At 33.1% G+C, this 19,830-nt stretch overlaps 1 protein-coding gene across 1 annotated transcript; it reads left to right on the top strand.

The window, feature by feature from the left end:
- Window positions 1–4,957: 4,957 nt before the first annotated feature.
- Window positions 4,958–17,825, top strand: LOC132754422 (WD repeat-containing protein 5; the record flags this gene model as incomplete). The annotated part of the gene is made up of 9 exons (XM_060745050.1): window positions 4,958–5,031; window positions 9,363–9,452; window positions 10,551–10,640; window positions 11,983–12,122; window positions 12,814–12,936; window positions 13,329–13,362; window positions 14,055–14,129; window positions 14,494–14,581; window positions 15,858–17,825. Coding segments are annotated over 9 exons (815 nt in total), but the record flags the coding sequence as incomplete, so codon positions are not given.
- Window positions 17,826–19,830: the final 2,005 nt, after the last annotated feature.

The raw sequence follows: 19,830 nt of genomic DNA, 5'->3' as shown, positions 1-19,830 counted from the left end.
GTAAGTTTACAATTTATAGTCCAATATAATGAAAATAAATTTTAACATGAATAATGGAAGGTCTGGTATACAATAAATAATTACATTGATAGTATTTAGTATCAGACATAACAATAACAATAAACCATGAAGGAGTTATATATGTATGTTGTTCGCAAGTGGGATACATGATCCGATATATATTTATATAGCAGATGATAAAGTGTATCAGGGCTTCCATTAATGAAAGTTTGGGAGGCATTTACTCCTAGATTCTGGCTTGTGACTTCCAAAATATAATGCTTTTCCTTCTTTACCTATATAATGTGACTTCAAATGTCAGACATTTTGTTCCAAAGTTTGAAACTTATGGAAGTTCTGGTGTATAATAATAAAGTATTAGCTAAAGATAATAATTTTGTGCTAAAAGTAGGTCACTGTACAGCGGCCCAATGAGAACCTAAATGTATAGTAACCTGAGACGCATATACATCAGTGCAGTCTGACCTGGCTATATACTGTTGGCTGACCAACATCAAAATCTCATCTTTATGTCCCCAATATTAGGGTCTTTTACATAGAATTCTATTGAAAAAGACTCTGCTGGAATTGATAATGAAAAGTTTTCAAATAATATAATCTGTGTAACAACAGTGTTCGACACTAACGCAGTCCCTGCGGTCCCCGAGGACTCCAAAAATTGGCAAGGGATTCCTAAAGTTCCAAGTCAGATGTCCCGTTGGGACTTAAAAATTCTTAATAAAAAATATACTAAACAATTAAAATTGATCATTAATCAACTTTAAAGTATTCATTTAAGATCGTAATCTTGGCAAAAAAATATTTATGAAACATGATATACTTGCAAAAAGTAAACCGGAAATGAAACATTTGTTTACAAAACACGAAAATTCTCCAAATGCCAAACATTCCAATGTCAGTATTTGCCGATAATTGCTGTATTTTCAACCACCATAGTAAAAGTGATTTGTTTTATATAGTTTTGTTTAATATTTGATGTTTACTATGGTGTAAGAACACTTACATTGTGAAAAAATTCGGCAATTCCATAATCAAATAGTGTACTAGATTTCGGATAAACAAATTCGGATGCATGATTTTTTTAAAAAATTTACAGATAATGAGATTTAGAGATTATATTTTAAATGCATATAGTAATAATTTGGTTCTTGTCTTTCTAATCATGAAATTGATATCATTACATGTATGTAAAGGAATTATATAATATAAGTTAGGAATTATGAGCAAAAAAGCTTTTTTGCAGACTAACTCTTAAATTGTCTTCTCTTGGCTAGTTTACACTTATTCAGGTAGACCTAATACAGCAATATTAATCTAATACAGCAATATTACAATATCAAATGAAAATTACTATCTGGAATATATAATACATAACTACAGACAAAGGGACAAAATAAATTATATCAATTGAAATCAGTAATATTTAAGACATATTTTACAAGACCTATACTCACGCCCGGCAAACTGTCGCTCCACTTCAAAATTGTGGTGTACGGTAAAACGAGCGAACGGCATTTCCGAGATAGAGCGGAAGGCCGATTTAAACGCCTAATTGTAAGTATTGTTTATGTTTTTGTCTTGTTATTCATTTAAGTTGTATTTTTTCGAAAAACGGAAAATGTAGTTCCGTGTAGGATTGATTTAGGCTTCCAATGATCTAAGCTGTTACAAAAAGAAAATTATATTAAGCCCGGGAGAACTTTTCTCCCTGACGAAGCGAACGACGATTTGTAGAATATTGAACTTCCCATTCATAGAAATGCCATACCCCTTCGGATTTCTTGAAAAAGTGTATTAGTAAATTATCAACCCGTAATAAGAACTTGTCCTTCGTGCAAACATAAAATTACTCCTGAAAGATTTCTTAAATTTGTAAATCGATATTTTTCGAAAGTAAGTGGAGCGAAAGGGCAAGAGATGGAGCAAAAAGGGGTTTCGATGTTGAGCGCGCAAGGCGATATTCTTTTTGACGTATTGAGAGGAAGTAGTCTATGATTTTTTTATATATAAAAGCTATAGAAGTTAAAAAACCAGTAATGACTCAAGTGTTGAGACCATATATATTATTCTTTTTAAGACAAGTAATAAAGTGTGATATCCTTTCAACGACTATAGCTTAATAAATGGTAATCGCGAAGGTGTCACCTATGGCTGCCGTGTAGATTGTCCATAATTTATGTTCGAAATTTGGATGAGGCCCCGACCATAAGAATTCATACCACATGTATGCATGGCATAGATAACAGGATGCGCACTTATTTCGAGGTCAGTCATGATTTTTCACAGGTTATTTACATTTTAAAAAACGTGTGTCCGTGCAAATTTTTGACAAAATCGAATATTTTCAGTTCTACCGCGAACAAATTTTTCCGAGCAGGTACGTGTAACGCGTTTTCATGAATTTGTAAGGTGGGGAAACGCTATGAAAATGGTTGACAAAGTGTCAGTGGTTATAAGGCAGTAACACGTGTTCCAGTTATGTTTCAAGATAATCCCTCCCTTATTTAGCATTGTTGTTTAGTTTATTATTTTTCTCTCAAGGTGTAAATAGAAATCTTTTATAATCAAACACTGCATAAACTAAACAACAATGCTAAATAAGGGAGGAAGTATCTTGAAAACATAACTGGAACACGTGTTACATCCTTATAACGACTGACACGATTCCCCACTTTACAAATTCATGAAAACGTGGCTTATATGTGTTTGCTCTGAACAGGTACGTTAGAGCTATTAATTACAGAAAGTCAATGTGAACTGAACTCGGTAGTAGAGATCCATTTAATTTAATGTGTTCCATGCATTGCATAACTTTGTTTCAGTTCTGCACCTTGAATATCTAAATTTTTTCGAAAAACATAACATTTTGGCGGGAACAATCGCGTTACACGTACCTGCTCGGAAACATTTGTTCGCGGTAGAACTGAAAATATTCGATTTTGTCAAAAATTTGCACGGACACGTTTTTAAATGTACATAACCGTGTGAAAAATCATGATTGACATCGAAAAGGTGGCATCCTGTATTATGCCATGCATACATGTGTATGATTCAATGGTCGGGCCTCATCAAAATTTCGAACATAAATAATGGAATCTACACGGCAGCCATAGGTGACACCTTCGCGATTACATTTATTACGCTATAGTCGTTGAAAGGATTTCACACTTTATTAGTTGTCATAAAAAGGTATATAATTTCGGTCTCAACACTTGATCACGTCTTTTTTAACTTCTATAGCTTTTATATATAGAAAATCATAGACTACGCTCCTCTCAATACGTCAAATTTATATCGCCTTGCGCTCAACATCGAACCTTTTGCTCCATCTCTTGCCCTTTCGCTCCACTACTTTAGAAAAATATCGATTTACAAATTTAAGGAATCCTTCAGGAGTAATTCATTTTGCACGAAGGACAAGTTCTTATTACGGGTTGATAATTTACTAATACACTTTTTCGAGAAATCCGAAGGGTATGGCATTTCTATGGCTGGGAAGTTCAATATTCTACAAATCGTCGTTCGCTTCGTCAGGGAGAAAAGTTCTCCCGGGCTTAATATAATTTTCTTTCTGTAACAGCTTAGATCATTGGAAGCCTAAATCAATCCTACACGGAACTACATTCTGTTTTTCGAAAAAATACAACTTAAATGAATAACAAAATAAAAACATAAACAAGACTTACAATTAGGCGTTTAAATCGGCCTTCCGCTCTATCTCGGAAATGCCGTTCGCTCGTTTTACCGTACACCACAATTTTGAAGTGGAGCGACAGTTTGCCGGGCGTGATACTGTAAACACTTCCAACTGCATGTATGAATTTGTTACCAAACTTAATAATGCTGGAAGGTTATCACAAATGGGCTATGATCAACATCCTTAAACAGTAGAACGAAAGAACAATAATAATAGGTTGCATATCTATATACTGATACACAAAGGTTAATGCTTTATTCTTAAAATTAATATAAAAAAAATCAGGGACTTCAAACTTAAGGTAGTGCACCCCTAATGCACTGTCTCCACTTTGAAGAGTATTCAAATAGGCTAAAATCACTGTAAAGTGTATTGAAACCTAGGGGGTGTGGGTTCAAACCCCAGAAGGGGCAATTTTTTTTCTTTCTGTTTTTTCTTTTTAACATTTTTTATTAATCTCTCAGACCTCCTATGGAAGAAAAACGTGTTTTATTTTAATTATATAATTATTGTAGGTATTTATTTACTAAATAATGCCAAATTTAATAGCAAATATGATACCAGATATTTTCAAAGTTTAATAAAATAAAAACTAAACGGTAAAAGTATTTTATATTTTGCAAGACCATCCAATATACATTATAGAAAATTTAGGCAAACTTTGAAAATAGCCCCTCATTTTGGAAAATTTTAGGGATATTTTAAATAAGGCTTTTTACATAGGGAAATGGTCAAATTAGTGTTAAAAGTGGGTGGGGTAGGGTTACATTTTTAAACATATTAAAAACATTTCGTATAAAAACAATCATTTTGCTTGTTTAATTTGTTACCTAAATGTCATTATTTATTTCTTATCAATGAGCAAAAGGAAAACATTTTTCATAATGATGATATTATAGATTATTTAGAGTTTCCTCATTTCTGAATAAATCCCTTCTAATGGCAAAGTTTTAGTTCATAAAAATGTCCATAACTCATAAACCACACGGTAAATTTTGTTTAAATTTTGCATACAGGTGACATTTAAGACATATAACTGTCCTATGTTGTCAAATTTTCAATTCCTTATAGTGCCCATTAGGGGTGTACTACCTTAAGGAAGGGACTTTTGAATTCAAAAACAGATGTCCCGTTGGGATTCCTGGCTGAAAAGTTAGTGTCAACCCCTGACAAGTACATTTAAAGAATTCATCCAGGTGACGAGTTATTGACAAACAAATTTTTATTTTCTATTTATAGCTGCTGACAAACTGATCAAGATTTGGGGTGCATTTGATGGCAAATTTGAAAAAACTATCAGCGGTCATAAACTGGTGAGAAACTATTCGTTAGATTTTAAATTTCGATGAATGCTATCTGATAAACCAACTTAGAGGTTGCTGGAATAGGATCAAAGTCACCGATGTTAACAAAATACTTTGCTACTGTAGTATTGCAAAGTACTTAGTCTACTATAGTATTAATGTTGTTTTTTTAGCTCACCTGTCACAAAGTGACAGGGTGAGCTTTTGTGATCGCTTTTCGTCCGGCGTCCGTCCGGCGTCCGTAAACTTTTGCTTTAAATGACATCTCCTCATAAACCACTGAGCCAATTTCATCCAAACTTTACAGGAATGTTCCTTTGGTGGTCACCTTTAAAAATTGTTCAAAGAATTTAATTCCATGCAGAACTCTTGTTGCCATGGCAACCGAAAGAAAAATCTTTAAATATCTTCTTTTAAACAACCGTAAGAGCTAGAGCTTAGATATTTTTCATGAAACATCTTCTAATGAGTGTCTACCAAGTTTGTTCAAATAAAAGCCCTGGGGTCAAAATTGGCCCCGCCCCGGAGGGTCATTGATTTTCGCTATATGCATATAGTAAAAACTTAAAAAATCTTCTTTTAAAGAACTGTAAGAGCTAGAGCTTAGATATTTGGCATGAAACATCTTCTAGTGAATGTCTACCAAGTTTCTTCAAATAAAAGCCCTGGGGTCAAAATTGGCCCCGCCCCAGGGGGTCATTGATTTTCTCTATATGCATATAGTAAAAACTTAAAAAATCTTCTTTTAAAGAACCCAAAGAGCTAGAGCTAAGATATTTAGCATGAAACATGTTCTAATGGGTGTCTACCAAGTATGTTCAAATAAAAGCCCTGGGGTCAAAACTGGCCCCGCCCCGGGGGTCATTGATTTTCCTTAGGCCATCCTTAAAAAAATGTTTGTTTGCAGTAACCCGACCCAGAATTTTTAAGGTGGGTAGGTAGGTCGATTTTTTTTTTTTTTTATTGAACTGTACTCCCAAATAAACATGGAATTTCAAAATGCTGGACAATATATGCTTTGATAATCTGGTAACAATTAATAAATTGATAACTGAATTCTAATTTAATAAGACCTACATTTTATTTCTTCTATTAACCTTTAAAAGAACGAAAACAAAGCACAAGGCATAATTTTTTGATTCAAAAAAATTTATTTTTTTTCCAGACCATGAAAAAAAATTTTGAGTAGGGGCAAATTTTGTGAGTCAGTCGCGTTACTGCAAACAAACATTTTTTTAAGGATGGCCTTATATGTGTATAGCAAAAACTTAAAAATCTTCTTTGAAAAAACCCAAATAGCTAGAGTTTAGATATTAAGCATGGAACATCTTTAAGTAAATATCTACAAAGTTTGTTCAAATAAAATCCCGGGGTTCAAAACTGGCCCTGCCCCAGGGGTGTCATTGTTTTTAACTATATGTGTATAGTAAAAACTTTAAAAATCTTCTTTTAAAAAAACCCAAGAGCTAGAACTTAGATGTTTAGCATGAAACATCTTCTTATGGGTGTCTACCAAGTGTGTTCAAATAAACAAATAAAAGCCCTTGGGTAAAAATTGGCCGGGGGGGGGGGGGCTATATACAGGTGAGCGACATCAGGGCCATCATGGCCCTCTTGTTTTAAATAAGAAAGATTTTGGGTATTTTGATTGATTGATTTTGGTTTCCTTGGCAGGATTTCAGGATTTTTTTCTCATCAAGTCTTGGCAGGCAAGTTTCTACTAAATTTTAGGTATAATAACACAGTCACAGTATTTTTGCAAAATGGGAAGAGAATATTTGATTTAGGTCAAATTTTAGTGGAAACTGCATGATTTTAAAGAATTTTCATGGGGGAAGACCCCTGTTAATGGCCTGTGCTATAGGAGAAACAAAAGCCCTTGGATTTGAAATTAATGTAATTTATGCCTGACTTGGGCAAACCTGAATTTTTTTGTCTTAACAAATGTTATTATCAAGGAATTGTCAGACTGATTAGGAATGTAAATACATTAAAACTGTTATGAAACTTATGCTTTTTGAATTTATGATGCTGGATAATGGGTTCAAGGTTATAAAGTAATTTCCTCAAATCTTGGGGTATTTGTTCAGAAACTGTCACAGAATGTACACTGACCAATGAAAATCCTAGAGATTAGAGAAAGTGCTGAGAAAGTGTCATAGCCTTGAGGTTGGGTCATATCCCTAGTTTTACTGTTGAGCACTGAGAATATATTTGAGTTTGCTGTCAGACTGGTGGTTTTTAGCTCGACTATTCGATAAGAATAAGTAGAGCTATTGCAGTCACCCGAGCGTAGGCGTCGGCGTAACCACTTATGTTAAAGTTTTTGTAATAGTACAAATATTTTCAAAGTCCATAGACATATGGCTTTGAAACTTTGCACACTTGTTCACCATCATGACCCCAACCTGTAGACAGGAGGAGGTAACTCTATCAAGCATTTTGACAGAATTATGCCCCTTTTTCGACTTAGAATTTACGTTAAAGTTTTTGTAATAGTTTAAATATTTTCAAAGTCCATTGACATATGGCTTTGAAACTTTACACACTTGTTCACCATCATGACCCCAACCTGGAAAGAGGAGGAGGTAACTCTATCAAGCATTTTGACAGAATTATGCCCCTTTTTAGCTCGACTATTCGATAAGAATAAGTAGAGCTATTGCAGTCACCCGGGCGTCGGCGTAACCACTTATTATGTTAAAGTTTTTGTAATAGTTCAAATATTTTCAAAGTCCATTGACATATGGCTTTGAAACTTTGCACACTTGTTCACCATCATGACCCCAACCTGTAAACAGGAGGAGGTAACTCTATCAAGCATTTTGACAGAATTATGCCCCTTTTTCGACTTAGAATTTACATTAAAGTTTTTGTAATAGTTCAAATATTTTCAAAGTCCATTGACATATGGCTTTGAAACTTTGCACACTTGTTCACCATCATGACCCCAACCTGTAAACAGGAGGAGGTAACTCTATCAAGTTCTTTTAAAGAACTGTAAGAGCTAGAGCTTAGATATTTAGCATGAAACATCTTCTAGTGAATGTCTACCAAGTTTGTTCAAATAAAAGCCCTGGGGTCAAAATTGGCCCCGCCCCAGGGGGTCATTGATTTTCCCTATATGCATATAGTAAAAACTTAAAAAATCTTCTTTTAAAGAACCCAAAGAGCTAGAGCTAAGATATTAAGCATGAAACATCTTCTAGTGAGTGTCCACCAAGTTTGTTCAAATAAAAGCCCTGGGGTCAAAATTGGCCCCACCCCGGGGGGTCATTGATTTTCCCTATATGCATATAGTTAAAAACTTAAAAAATCTTCTTTTTAAAGAACCATAAGAGCTAGAGCTTAGATATTTGGCATGAAACATCTTCTAGTGAATGTCTACCAAGTTTGTTCAAATAAAAGCCCTGGGGTCAAAATTGACCCCGCCCCAGGGGGTCATAGATTTTCCCTATATGCATATAGTAAAAACTTAAAAAGTCTTCTTTTAAAGAACCTAAAGAGCTAGAGCTAAGATATTTAGCATGAAAACATCTTCTAATGAGTGTCTACCAAGTTTGTTCAAATAAAAGCCCTGGGGTCAAAATTGGCACTGCCCAGGGGGGTCATTGATTTTCCCTATATGCATATAGTAAAAACTTAAAAATCTTCTTTTAAAGAACTCAAAGAGCTAGAGTTTAGATATTAAGCATGAAACATCTTTAAGTAAATATCTACAAAGTTTGTTCAAATAAAAGCCCGGGGTCAAAACTGGCCCTGCCCCAGGGGTGTCATTGTTTTTAACTATATGTGTATAGTAAAAACTTTAAAAATCTTCTTTTAAAAAACCCAATGAGCTAGAACTTAGATGTTTAGCATGAAACATCTTCTTATGGGTGTCTACCAAGTCTGTTCAAATAAACAAATAAAAGCCCTTGGGTAAAAATTGGCCCGGGGAGGGGGGGGGGCCTATATACAGGTGAGCGACCTCAGGGCCATCATGGCCCTCTTGTTTAATTGTCCAGGACATAACTCGGAAATCATAAGAGATATCATCAAGAAACTTTGTAGGTTGATAGATCACATTGATTAGAAGTGCAGTGCAAAGAACTGTAACTCTGCCTTGCCTAATTTTAGAATTATTGCACTTTGAACTTTTTCCACGGAGATAACTCTGAAACTACAAGAGGTGTACTTTCCTGTGTCCAAAACCTATTCGGGGAGCATCACCCGGCTCAAACCGGGCTCTTGTTTTACTATCAAGCACTAAGAATAGTCGAGCGTTGCTGTCCTACCGACAGCTCTTGTTATTCAGTCATTTCATGTAGATATTGTTGACTTTTATTTGTTTTTTACAGGGTATATCTGATGTGGCGTGGTCCACTGATAGTAAATTATTGTGTAGTGCTTCTGATGACAAAACGTTGAAAATTTGGGATTTTGCCACGGTAAGTCTATGATGTGGTGAGAAATTTCTAAATTCATACATGTATGACCTATATTTTTTATCTATATTAAGATATATGAGCCGCGTCACGACAAAACCAACATAGTGCATTTGCCACCAGCATGGATCCAGACCAGCCTGCGCATCTGTGCAGTCTGATCAGGATCCATGCTGTTCGCTATCAGTTTCTCTACTTGTAATAGGGTTTGTAAGCGAACAGCATGGATCCTGATCAGACTGCGTGGACGCGCAGGCTGGTCTGGATTCATGCTGGTCGCAAACGCATTACGTTTTGTCGTGACGCGGCTCATATGAAGAGTTTGTTTATGTAAACAAAAGTAATTTGTCGCCTTTGTGCAATAACAGAATAAGTCCTAAATAAAATAGCAGTTAATCAGTTATTGCACTAAGATGAAGAATTGTTTTATTTCTATTCTAAATAACTTGAATATGTTTAAATAAGTGATAAGGTATAGGAATATCAGTGATTTATTTCAATTATAGGAGAATGGGGGCGAGGCCTATGTAGAGAACAAGTTGCATTATATAGGGATAATAACAGAAAGTTGAGAAATGAGGAAAGCTGTCCATTTATATGTTAAATTGTGATACAATATCATCTTTCTAAACTACAAAGGCTTTTGTGATCTTTATTAGATATATATAGAATCTTAAAAACATAATTTGTATAAGAAAACTGTGTCTTTGGATTGTGATCCTAATTTAGCCCTAAAGTCACTAAATATGGAGTAAGCGTAACAAAGGGAAGTCATCCATTGCAGAATTTCTTTGAAATATTCTTGATGGGAGCAACATCAACTTAAAGTCAACACAAGGCCATATCCCCCTAAAGAAAATAGAATCTTTTTTTCCTTATGAATAAGTTTCATCAGAGATGTTAATTGTTTAAAAATGTGATGGCTGATCACAAAATTACTGAAAAATTGCCTTATTACTGAAAAAATTACCAAATTACTGAAAAATTACCTTTTTAGTGAAAAATCACCTGATAACTGAAAAAAAACTTGATATATTGGATTAAATTATTTTTGTCTATTTTGCCACTATAAAACATGTTTTTCATGCTTATATTTTACAGGGCAAGTGTATGAAGACCCTGAAAGGTCATAGTAACTATGTGTTCTGTTGTAACTTCAATCCACAATCTAACCTTATTGTCTCAGGATCAGTAAGTTTTATATATTTAATAGTTTTTTTAGCTTGTGTGTTTCGAAGAAAGAGGCAAGCTAATATGATCGCTGCAGCATTGTCTTTGGCATTGTATTGCAAAAACTTTTGTCAAAGAAGGGCATAATACCTACAATGATACCTTTAAATCTGTGAAATCTGACAAAACTACTTTGTTAAATTTTCATATTTGTTATCCCTAAAATTGATAATAGACAGTCCCAAAATTGAAAAGCGGACAAGTCCATTTAGGTTAAGGGTTAAAGTTCTCATTTAAGCCAACTTTGAAATTGCCTTGATGGCGAGAAAGTGTGTTCTGACTTAATGTTTTGAGCTTAAATTTTGTTACAGTAAAAACCCGCCTTACGACCACCCCGTTTTTGAGACCAACCCGCTAATACGAACGATTTTTTAAAGACCCGAATTCTTTATTCTTTATTTTAATGGTCGCTAACCCCGATTTTGAGACCACCCCGTTATTCCGTAATGCGACCAGTAAATTCAGTCCCATTTCGTAAATTCTGTACATTTTGAAACCCATAAATACGACCGCGGGCACTTTCTCACCTTGATATTGACATGCGTGTATATTGCTGAAATCTTTTTGACACGTGATGTAAACAACAGTTGCCCTAGTTTTACGACATTTAACGACATCCAGTTTACGGCAGAGGTCAAGGTTACTTTGTATCAAACCCGGAAATGATAAATAATATTGTCGATAATTTCTTAATTTCACACCTTTAATGTCATAACTGGGGGATTAAAACATCAAAGTATTGAACAGAAAACTTTCAATAAGTTTTTTAGAGGTGTTGCTGCTATCATTATCTCTTTCGTTCCATAATTTTAAACAAATACGATTAGGTTTTTGAAGTTGTTATCGGCGATGGAAACTGTGAAAATAATTAAAGGTTAATTGTTCGGTGTGCTTTGTAGTAAAATGGTGATTTAATAGAGTAAGTCGTGTCATTCTTTTAACAAGAATGTAAAAATATGTTTGTGTTAAAAGATATCCATAATACATTTTGTACCTCTAAAGAAGTTTAAGAATTTTATAATGTTAAAAAGTAAAAGAAAATAAATGAAAATAAAAAAATAATAGTTATCTTTATATCTTCTCATTTGAAATAGGTTAGCCCAGTAAATGGTATCCCTTAATATATTGCCTATTTTTCTGTTTGGCCAAACTCATTAATGAGACCAACCCGCTATTAAGACCAGATTTGTAAAGTCCCTTCATTGGTCTCATTAGCGAGTTTTTACTGTACTTGCTTTGGTGGGCACATGGCTATATCAAACACAAGATATTGTTTTCATCATATTTTTGTTACATTTTCCAGTTTGATGAGAGTGTAAGAATATGGGATGTGAAGACTGGGAAATGTTTAAAGACTCTACCAGCCCACTCTGACCCAGTTACAGCAGTTCATTTTAACAGAGATGGTTCCCTTATTGTATCTAGTAGTTACGATGGTTTATGGTAAGTTTCCTTCTTTCTGCTTATGATTTTCCCCAAGTTGAAAATCTAAAAATAGAAAAAGAGCAAAAAAGGTAACTTCACCTTAAGGCTCAGATAATTCAAAAAGAAGTCTGGTGACTCCCTTTTTTCCCCATCACTTTGTAAATAGTTAAGAATTATTTTAATCATGCGAAGTTTAAGAAAAATCTCTGCACTAATTTACATTTTCCTTTCTTTTTCCTCACAAAAAAATAGCAATGCTGTAGGACCAATCTTTAAATAATTAAGAGTGACGGAGTGGCTGAGGAGTTAATGCTTCAGACTAGTAATCTAAGGATTGCTGACCGCTTGGGTTCAAACCCTGTCAAGGGGGCAAGCTGTTGTTTCCTTTAGCAAGAAACTTTACATTCATTGCTTAGCACTAGTTGGTTCCAGGAACAGATTCAAGTGTGTTTAAATAAGCTTATAGCTTTCAACACAACCAAACTGAAATAAATTTGTATAAACTAAACTAAATAATTAAAAAAACACAATTTTGTAAAACTGATAATGAAACTTTTAAGTATGTTACAGTCAGGAAAAATAGCCTAACAAGACAATATGTAGAAGTTTTCGTATTATATTATAGAAAACAAAATGTTGTGTTGGAAGAAAATTAGAGCAATGTTTGATGATTTTAATATTCCTCAACATGTATGCAATTCAATTTCAGCCGTATATGGGATACAGCCTCTGGTCAGTGTTTAAAAACGTTAATAGATGATGATAATCCACCAGTATCATTTGTTAAGTTTTCACCTAATGGAAAATACATATTAGCTGCCACTCTAGACAAGTAAGTAATATGTTTTACGAGAGACCTGCCATATGTTATTTTAAGTTGTCATATCTTTAGTGAGCTTTGTAGGAAGTAAAAGAAATGATGTTATATTATTATTACATTGTTTTAGAAAAAGTTTAGCAGCTTTGTAGGAATATAAAAAATGGTGTTTATTAGTATTACAGTATTTTAGAAAAACTTTGGTGTGCTACCATTTTAATGTTGAGATGGTATTTGGATACATAGTAGTATAAAATCAGAAATCTCTATGCTCTTATTGTTGGTATTCAATGATAGTGTGACCTTTCCTCTCCCTGATTGTGTATAGAAGGAGTATGAATTGCAGTGTATGAATTGCAGTGTATCAATTTCATTTAATGCAACTCCTGTTTTCCTTTTGTTTTCAGCACATTAAAGTTATGGGATTACAGTAAGGGGAAGGTTTGTATAGGAATGCTTTTTATTGTCATTGAAAATTTTTTGTTGAATTAATGATTTTTTAGTTTGTAAAGAGTTTATAAAAACATTATTCTATAAGTAATTGAAAAATAGCAGACTTTAAAACAGAAGTTTAATGAATTAGTTAAAATGTGTCGGTCACAAATATATCAATAAGTATAGAAGTTGAGATTTATATTATAATTTATATTTTTAAAGAGGGGTATGGAAATTTTCTCACAATGTCTAAATTTGCAAACTATTGACAAAATTGTGTTTACTCGGCTTTTCTGGTTTTCATGAATGTGATGAGGTACTCGGTCATTATTTGAAATGTAAGAGGTGCTTTCCTGGCTGAGGGGTTAAAATCTCTTGACTTCAAATAACATGCCCCTCATCCCTGTCAGTTCAAATTCTGTCAAGTACCTTGGATTTCTTTAATGTGAGGAAGTTGTCCAGCTGTCATACAGAGCGTGGGTGGTTCTAACCAGATTCATATTCATGCCTGAAATAATGCTAAGAGTACACCTGAGGACTTTCTTCCTGTAGAAAAGCTGGAGAGATGCCTAGGCATGATCTAGACTGTATCAGTATAACTTTAAACCCAACTAAATTGATATATAAGAATATATTTGATACATGTACAACCTCATGTATGTGATTAATGCTTATCTGTGTCCATTACTCTGTTTCAGTGTTTAAAAACCTACACTGGTCACAAGAATGAAAAGTATTGCATTTTCGCCAATTTCTCAGTCACTGGTGGAAAGGTATGTAATTCTTTCTTTTTTTCACTCTATACCTTTGAAGGAATGTAATTTTGTAAGCTTGAGTATTCAGTTAAAAAGATTGGGCTATATGTTGACCATAGCCTTGACTTAAAGCAAAGTGGTTCAGCACTTGTTTAAAATCATTCTGATAAATAATACTTTACTAACAGATCAACATAAAAACCGGCAGATTCAAACACAACAACATTCTATTCCGTGAAATCTTAAAGCGTAATAAAACTTAATTAATTTGAGGTGTAATTTTCATTGTAATATTAAAATGTGAATGCAATTGTAAATTTGTAATTTTCAAATGTAATTGTAGTAGTAATTTAAGGTGTAATTGTAATCGACTGTTTTACAGTGGATAGTATCCGGATCTGAAGACAACATGGTGTATATCTGGAATTTACAAACGAAAGAAATAGTGCAAAAATTACAAGGACATACAGGTAAATAGAAACTGACTGATTTTATCAACATGTTGTTGTTAATTTTCAAGTATAAAATTTTTATTCATTATGTATGCATTTATTGCTTGATGGAATTCTTCATTTTGACTTAACTTTGATACCAGTGTTCAGTCAGGCCTTTATGAAAATACAATCTTTATTGGAAGCCAAAAAAAACAAACAAGAAAATTAAAACAAACTGCAAAAGAAATATGGTCAGTACAAATGTATCCTCACTTCATCATCAACCCTTTACACGCTAAATATCTTAAATTGACTTTTCAATCTGGTTAAAACTATTCATTATTTTTATGGAAAATTTCCTTTCATGCATCAACTAAATGGCAAATAGTGTGCAGGGTTAGGGTTTAAGTCACTATCATTACTACAGTAAGTATTCTCTAATCAGAGAGTTAGTGTGTGATTCAGGGGACATATATTTACCAAATATTGATCTATGTGGGCTGCTCATTTTAAAGGAACTCTACTGAGGTACAAAAGCATAAAACATAATATTTTAATTAAGAAATAATATATCTCAAACTGTGATTTTAATGCTCAATAACATCACTGTTTGGAGTTCGGATGCAGGGAATATGATTATGTAGCACGAGTGAAATAATGATTCGCATCTGAACAACAAACAGTGATTTTATCAAGCAATAAAATCACCGATTTTGATATATTATTTTGATTTTAACACGACGTCAACAAATAAATGCTGCCGTACCTGATATTTAGCTAAATTGTGCCTGATTTGTTTCCATACTTATTGTCAGCGCATCACATTTTTAGTGGTTACGTCACATGTATAATGATTATGTCACATGTTTAAATATAGAACGTCAAACAGTGATTTAATAGCATAATAACACAAACTTTTGATTCTTTGTTCAACAGGGAAAAATGCGGGTCGTGTTAGAATTTCTTATATAGACCAACTGGGACACTTAGAACAATATGCAAAGATTTTAAGAAATATACCTAGAAATAAATTGAAAATTGTTTTTTTGTACCCTTCTTAGCCCGATTTGACTGAAAAGAGTTGCAAAGTTTTTATTTTCACAATAAGAATAATTTTTCTGGAAGAATGGAATGAGTGAACAATCTGAAATTATGCACACAAGTTATTTGTCTTGGTGTACTTCAAATTAAACAGTAATCTTGAAAAATTATTCTTTGTCCCGTCATGTCTCAAACCTCAGATACTGATAAATATTTGTTAAAAGTTTGATATTAAACATCTCTTAAGTATTATTATATTATACATATACAGATGTGGTTTTATGTTGTGCCTGCCATCCCACAGAGAACATCATCGCATCAGCAGCTCTAGAGAACGACAAAACTATAAAACTGTGGAAAAGTGACGTATAGCATTTAAACGCATATATCTCATAGTGTCATAACTTATAACTGGGGCAGCTGTTCACGTAGCACCCATTACATTACCATCGTCATTATTGTGGAATTGTTGTTGCCCGGGGCAAAGCATCATAGTGAAATTATAAATGTCAACCCGCGATCAAACCGGATAAAACGTGCTCAAAATTGTTCACGCCTCAAGATGTACTCGTGCATTTTTTGTATCGTCATCAGAATCACCCCAAAAAAGACTCTTGAGTAACTGGAGTGTGACTGGAACAGCTTTAATTGTTAAAAATGCAGTTTTGTGAAGAATATTTATGATACCGGATAGAATTTCACTGAAATGGAGTTAATTTATGTGTGGAATGAAGTCTAAATTGAAATTCAGAATTCTTGCAAGTTTTTTTTTTTTTTCTACATAAAATCATGTACATGTACAGTGTAAAGAAATAAAGTAGAAAGTAAATGTCCTAAAGGATGACATCAGGCCACCTTTACAGATTACTTCCGACTTTGTTGAATGTTTAAGTTCTAGAGTTAGAAACTGAAAACTGTCACCGTATCAGTCCGATTAAAAAAATAATTTCAAAGTAATTGCAATTAATTAGAAATTTTCATGGTATAATCATAATGTAATTGATTACATTTATACGTACTCAACCTTATGTCTGCTGTGTGGCAAATATTTTGAAAAGCACCACTTTCTGTAATGTATTCATTTATTAAGGTCATAGGTCATTAAGTATGATAGATACAGGTGACTGAAAAGATGAGTAGGTTAAATGTTGTGTTATATCATTATTTTGTACAGATCATGTTCTTGTGACAAGGAGACGAAGAAAATAATTTTTTACAAGGCGATACAAGCTTAAGACTTTACTCATGAGTCATTACTTACATTATGTTATGTCTACACTTCTATAATTTTGTAGTATTAGTCATGTTTCTGTTTAAATGTCTGTTATCATAAACTCTTGTTGAGTAATGACTGTAAAAAAGTCAAAGTTTTCAAATTGTCCTTGTATAATTTATGAGCTAACATTTGTAAGCTTAAGACTTTCATATGAAATTAATGTAAGTGTAAATTTAAAAGAAGCAAAAGATGTTACAAGACACCAAAAAATAATAAGGTTTTAAAAATAGTGTAATTTTGGGGCTTAATTGTTAATATTTTTTTTACAAATTATCTCCCTTTAAGTTGGTATTTGCAGCTTCATTGTAATTATGAGATTCATAGAATAAATTATAGGTCAAATTTACTAACATTATAATTATCTTTATATACTTGTAATAAAAATTTGTAAAGGTAATTTATGCAAAAGAAAGTTAATAATAAGCATCTGAAAAATGTGACGGAAAAAATCATGTTGAAAAAGTTAATTCCAGATATTAAATACAGCAAAATCTATTAAATCAGATATTACTTATTTTATGTAATTTCCTTTTTCATGGTTATATATATATTCAATTTAAATGGTTACTGTCAATCACAGTATATATACATTAGTACGGAACCAGAACCATGTTAAATATTTTTATTCCGAGTTTGGTACAAGTCAAGTGTGTTGTGAATTACCAAGTGATTTAAACAGACATAAATATTTTAAACTCATTTTTGTTTGAAATGATATAAAGTTTGTTAAAGACTTAATGAATGAGACTCAAGATTTTCTTTTCTTTTTTTCCTTTGATGTATGTTTTGTTGTTGAATGTTGAACAATTTTGTTTACTGTAAATCATTTTTGTAATAAAATAATAAACATAAAATGACATTTGTACATGATTCTCATTTTTCGTTTTGGGCTGTGCATTTTTTTTACTACATGATGTAGATGTCAACCCTTTTATCTAGATAACAATAAACTTTAAACTGCAATTTTGACTTTGATGTTTTTGATACACAAATTGAATTGTAGGTACATGACCTAGAAAACATAACTCGTTTTGAAAAAAAGAGAATACAATTTTTTGTGATTGCATAGACAGTAAGTTGCTGATACTTGAACTCAAACCTACTGAATTTGAAAGCTATATTAGGATTTTCATCAGTCTAGAGCCAGGCCAGCCTGCTCATTCTTTAAGTGGCATAATGAGTTGAACAGGTGTATCTGTCATTTAGGCAGCAAACGGGTTAATAGAATAGAAAAATTACACCTTGCAACAACAACAACAAAAAAAAAGATTCATTTTTTCAAACTAGTATCTTTTAAACTTCAGTACAATGATATCAAATTGATTTTAATCTTACTTTGAAACAGAGGAGTTCACAAACACTTTCATCTTTATGCATACTTTATTATAAAACTTATTCCAATATTCAATCATTAACATGCAACATACATATACTTGTAAATAAGTACTCATAATACTATCCTCTGTAAATATTTTACTGTAAATTCTTTCAAAACCCCCAGTGGATTTAATATAAAAAAACTTGACTTTTCTTTAATTTTTTCCTACAAATTACAGCCCTGTACCCCTTTCTTTCCCCAACGGGGCCAAAAAAACCTTAATTTGTTTTTTCCCAGGAAAAATAAAAAAAAAACTTTTTACTAAATTTGTTTTAGATCCCATTTCTGCCCTTTTAAATTTTTTGAATAACGTTTAGATTAATTTGAAAAAACATTAAACTTTGGGGCCTTTTTATTCCAAATATGTTAAAAATTTTTTTAAATTTGTTTTTCCCCTAATTTTGATAATTAGACAGGCCCCCAGGGGATCTATTTTTAATACCAAAAAGTTCCAGTGATTTGGGTCAAAATTATTTACTTTATTTTTTTTGGGTGTTATTACTTTCAACCAAACGGGGGTTTTGGATTTTTGGGAAATTTTCCAGCTTTACTGGGGAGGAAACCTCCGTGCCCCTTCGGGTGCATCAATTTCAGGCGCAAACAGGCACCGGGTTTAAGAACCACCAACATTCCGAAAAGTAGCTGAATAAGCTTTCTTCACATTTAAAAGAGCCTTGGGATAATTTTCCATGTAATTGAAAATGGCAATGTTTTAATAATCACTGTTTTTGGGGTATGTTAGGGGCTTTCACCACAAAAAGGTTTGAACCCATGTTATTATCTAAAGTTTGTCTTTGTTTCAAATAAGTAAATCAAGGTTGCCATTATATTCTTATTCAAATTGTTCCCAACATGACTCCACAGGTTCTTTGCAATTTCTGAATAAAAATCCTCGAACAGAAGTTAAAGGATGTGAAATTTTTTTTCCCCCATTTATTCCATTTTTCTTCAAACAAAAAAAGCCTATCTAGTGACCTAGACTATCGACTGGTTTGACTTTGAAAAATAACTCCTCCTGGTTTTTTTTGAAAAGGGGAAACCCTTTTTTCCCTGGCTGTAACTAAAAAACCAAGCTCTTCGTGACTCGGGATGCCATTAATTTTATTGTTATTTTTCCTCGATGGCTTGGTAGCGTTATACTAATGAGAAGGTATATTTTCCTTGTATGTCTGAAAATTCTAGAAGAAATAAAGACAATAGTCAAATTTGTTTTTTGTTTATCAAAATAGTGGCCTATTTTTAAAACAATATTTCAGAGATATTAGACCCTTTACCTCGATTATATTACGTGAAACAACGCACTTTCGACCCACCCTCTTTTTTTTAGGCCTGAAAATGTGAAAAAATGTCCTATTTGGCCTGAAACACATTTTTGTTTTCGTTTGGGAAAATGTTGCTAAAAAAAATGAGCACTTTCAGCGCCCCCCCCCCCATCTTAAAGAACACAGGGGGTTGCCAGAAGGGGGATTGCCAAAGAAAATTTTGGGGATCTTGTGAGAGGCTTAAAAATGACCCCCAGGTCGATCATAAGGTAACGTGTAAACCAACGCTGAAAAGCCTTTGACTCTATCTCAACCCTTGAGATTGGGC

The sequence above is a fragment of the Ruditapes philippinarum genome, unplaced genomic scaffold, assembly GCF_026571515.1.
Source record: "Ruditapes philippinarum isolate M1 unplaced genomic scaffold, ASM2657151v2 ctg16478_1_1_1_1, whole genome shotgun sequence".
NCBI classification, from domain to species: domain Eukaryota; kingdom Metazoa; phylum Mollusca; class Bivalvia; order Venerida; family Veneridae; genus Ruditapes; species Ruditapes philippinarum.
The sequence above is the reverse complement of the archived record's forward strand: the minus strand, read 5'-3'. Positions and strand labels throughout refer to the sequence as shown.